This window comes from Mandrillus leucophaeus, unplaced genomic scaffold, assembly GCF_000951045.1.
Source record: "Mandrillus leucophaeus isolate KB7577 unplaced genomic scaffold, Mleu.le_1.0 Scaffold43, whole genome shotgun sequence".
NCBI lineage: Eukaryota > Metazoa > Chordata > Mammalia > Primates > Cercopithecidae > Mandrillus > Mandrillus leucophaeus.
In genome coordinates this window covers 3,244,202-3,247,959 of record NW_012104587.1, presented here as the reverse complement: position 1 = coordinate 3,247,959, position 3,758 = coordinate 3,244,202, and the positions used below count along the sequence as shown (strand labels likewise).

At 59.6% G+C, this 3,758-nt stretch overlaps 1 protein-coding gene across 1 annotated transcript in view; it reads right to left on the bottom strand.

Moving 5' to 3' along the window:
• Window positions 1-1,393: 1,393 nt before the first annotated feature.
• CCDC88B (coiled-coil domain containing 88B) overlaps window positions 1,394-3,758 on the bottom strand; it is a 23,355-nt gene continuing 20,990 nt past the window's right edge. Inside the window, exons 26-28 of the mRNA XM_011993590.1 lie at window positions 3,507-3,713; window positions 3,279-3,347; window positions 1,394-1,889 (exon numbers count right to left, since the gene is read on the bottom strand). Of these exons, the coding sequence (XP_011848980.1) occupies window positions 1,834-1,889; window positions 3,279-3,347; window positions 3,507-3,713 (332 nt within the window). The 3' untranslated portion in view covers window positions 1,394-1,833. The remainder of the gene's footprint in view (window positions 1,890-3,278; window positions 3,348-3,506; window positions 3,714-3,758) is intronic.

Genomic DNA, 3,758 nt, shown 5'->3' with positions numbered 1-3,758 from the left:
GGCCGGCTGGGGACGCCCTGTCTCCCGAGCCCCCCGGCCAAGCCTCAGGGCCGTGCGCTCTGGGACCTTACTCGACTCTCCGGGGAACTGGAAACACCCCGTGGGAGCCATCCCTGAGCCCGTGGGTAACCTGGAGCCTCTGGGGCATTTGCCCCCAAGACAGGGGTCTGCCTGGGAATGCTGGCTGCAGCCAGTGGCTGGAGGACACCAGGAGTCTGTGCCCCAAGATGGGGGGCGAGGTGCCTGGTGCTGGGCAGGCTGAGAAGGGGTCTGGATCCTGGAAGTCACTCAGCTCTCAGGCAGTGGGGCCTGCCCTACTCCACCTTCCTGGGGGTGGCCACCAGGGTCCCACTCCCCAGCGGACTGGCCTTTGCAAAGAGGAGCCTCATCACCAAGAGGGGGCTGGAGCCAAGCCTGGGACCCCATGGCAAGGAGGAGTGGCCAGTTTTCTGACCAGCTCTCTGTAGAGGGGGCCTGCAGAATCACATCAGCCCCCAGCCACCATGCAGAGCCCACCAGGTGCCATGCGCACCTCATGTGTGCTGCCCCTGTTGTCTCCTAACCTGATGCAGTACCCAGCTTAGAGCCCTGAGTAGGCCTCAAGAAGAGAGGTCAGTGCCACACGGGGTTGCCCCCTCTCCCCATGAGGCCCAGGGCCCCTGCTGACTGGTCCTCCTGAACCTCTGCTCCCTCTTCTTCTTCTTGCCTTCCCCTTCCTGACCACCAATGGGGCCACCTAGCAAAGTGAGACAGCCATGAGGCCCCAGGCCCTGAGACCGGTGGGGAGGGGCTCGCTGCTCCTCTGCCAGCTGGAGAGGCCAGGATGTCCACCCCACGCCGTGTCCTGTGAAGCCCTGGCTGAGAGGAGGAGGGACTCAGGCTGCTGCAGGTCACACCTGGGAGGCTGGTCGGGCTGCCCCTCCCAGCTCTGCATCCCCCAAGTTCAGGCTGCCTCATCTCAGCCCTGGGCAGCCCCACCCTCCCCTGGGTGGCCCCAGGTACCCTGACTCACATCCTGCACCTCAACCTAATTGCCCCCCTTCTCAGGCATCATGCTAGAGGCCCTGGTCAGAGAGCCAGTGTCCCTCCCACCCCTCCTGGCAGCCCCTGGCATTAAGTGATGCCCCGCCAGGCTGTGAACTGCCCCCCACCCCTTAGCCCAGATCTTAGACTCCAATCCCTGCTGGCTACCCAGGATGTCATCCCCTCTCCACCTCACCAGGACATTCGGGCTTTGGCCAGCCGGACTGGCCAAGCCCCTGGAGAAAGGCCTGTGTCGCCCTGTCCAGGCAGGGGCCTTCTGCCCACAGACCCCCGCCAACCAGGAGGACTGGGGCGGCATGTGTTCCTGGTGCCCCGAGGTACCCAATGCAGCCAACAGACAGAGCAAGACTCAGAAGGCTGCAGTTCAGCTTTATTCTCATGCCCCTCATGTCCAGCTGAGGCTCAAGATCAGCCCAGGCCACAGTCCCCCGGCACTGGGACTCAGCTCCCTGCCTGGACTGGGCAGGGGGCTCTCTTGCCTACTCCTGCCAGCCTCCTTCAGCTGGGGGATCCCCCAGAGACCGCTGCCTCAGCGGGAGCCACCTGGAAGAGCCAGAATCCCGGCCTAGAACCACTCGTGGGGACCAGCTGTCCCCCCTGTCCACACACTTGTCCCAGCTCCACCTCCGGGCCCCGGCACCGACCATGGAGGATCTCCAGGCCCAGGCCTCCTTGTCCAAGGACTCCCCTTGGGGGCCCTGGCTCCCTGAGCTCTTGGGCTGCCTGGGCCCCCCGCTGACACTCCAGCGGCAAGAGGGCTGCACTTCCGATCCTGCTGTCCCCATGGTGTCACTGGCTGAGGGACGGGGTGAGGGGACGTTTCTCCGGTTCCTGTACCTCGGGGCCTAGAGGCAAAGGCTCAGCTCAGACCCGCCTCCCTCAGGAGGACTTCCAGAGTCCCAGGAGGCCTACAGGCTCGAGCACCTTCTGCCCACCCCCGACCTGCCAATACCCACCGCTTCCAGCTGCACCATGCCTGCTCTTCCCTCAGCGGTTCCCTCTGCCCAGAATGGTGTTCTCAGGTGTGTCCACACGATAAACTCTCCCCTCAAGTCTTTGCTCCACCTTTACCTCCTCTCTGAGGCCCACCCCAGCACCCAAGTTACTAAAACTCCAACTAGCCTGCCCAGAGGTCCTGAGCTCCTGACCCCTCCCCTGCTCTCCTTTCTTCCCAGAGCATTAGCGCCTCCTGATGGTCCATGGGGTGTAGGGCTGAGCTGCCCTGGGTGAGCTGAGCAGGTGAGATGGGGCTGGCCTGTGACGTGCTTCAAAGATCTACTATGTTTTTTGTTTTTTGTTTTTGAGGCAGTCTCACTCTGTCACCAAGGCTGGAGTGCAATGGCGTGATCTTGGCTCACTGCACCCTCCGCCTCCCAGGTTCAAGTGATTCTCCTGCCTCAGTCCCCTGAGTAGGTGGGATTACAGGCATCCCACACCTGACTAATTTTTGTATTTTTAGCAGAGACAGAGTTCCACCATGTTGGCTAGGCTGGTTTCTAACTTCTGGTCTCAAGTGATCTGCCTGCCTTGGCCTCCCAAACTGCCAAAGACTTATTATGAAAAAAATCACATCTGGCCGGGTGCAGTGGCTCACACCTATAATCCCAGCACTTTGGGAGGCCGAAGTGGGCAGATCATCTGAGGTCAAGAGTTCGAGACCAGCCTGACCAACATAGTGGAACCTCATCTCTACTAAAATAATAATAATACAAAATTAGCCTGGCGTGGTGGCCCATGCCTGTAATCCCAGCTACTTGAGAGGCTGAAGCAGGAGAATCGTTTGAACCTGGGAGGCAGAGGTTGCAGTGAGCCAAAGAGTGAAACTCCATCTCAAAAAAAAATAAAAGTCATGTCTAATAGCTCATTCATGATTTTTACACTGGCTACATGCTGAAATGGTAATAGTGTAGGCATATTGAGTTAAATGTTATTAAAATCCATTTTACCTGTCTCTTTTCACTTTTTCTGGTGAGCCTACTGGAAAAGTTAAAATTATCAGGTGGTTCACACCGTATTTCTAGTGGACAGGGCTGTTGTAGATAATTATTTTTAGGCAAATTGTTTACTACTATCTGCCTCCTCACACCAGAATGTTCCCTGCTGTGTCCCCTGCCAGCACGTCACCTGGCACTTGGTAAAGGATCATTGTCAAATGACAGAATGGATGAATGAGGTTCTGCCAGGGGTCCCAGGCAGGACAAAGAACGCTGCTCCTTCCTCAGGCCCCCACTCACCCTCTCGGTTGGCATCTGTTTCGTGCTCCTGGAGGGTCTCAACGGAGTTCTCCCATCCCACACCAGGTCCTGGGAGGCACAAGGCAACCACTGGGCCCAGGGCCAGGGCGGAAGTGGACAGAGCTTGCAGGAGACACAGGGGACAAGAAGGAAGCCTCCTCCCCCAAGGAGCTGGTGGGTCCACAAAGAGTTGGGGGGCCGGCTGGGACAGTGACCCTTGTCCCTCACCTTTGCTGTGGGAGATGGGTGCCCCCAGGGGCCCTGGACGGCGCTGTCGGAATCGTTGCCTAGGGGTGTCCCCAGGGCTGAATGACTCAGAGCTTCGGCCCACCGGGAACCTTGAGCTGAGTTTCCGCCGCTGCCCGCCTGCCAAGGTCTCATCCCGCAGGCAGAGGGAGCTCTGGGCCCGGCGCATGGGTGCCGGGGAAGGGAACCCTGCAAGAGGCACAGGCAGGGAGGGGGTCAGAGGAGGGGAGGGGG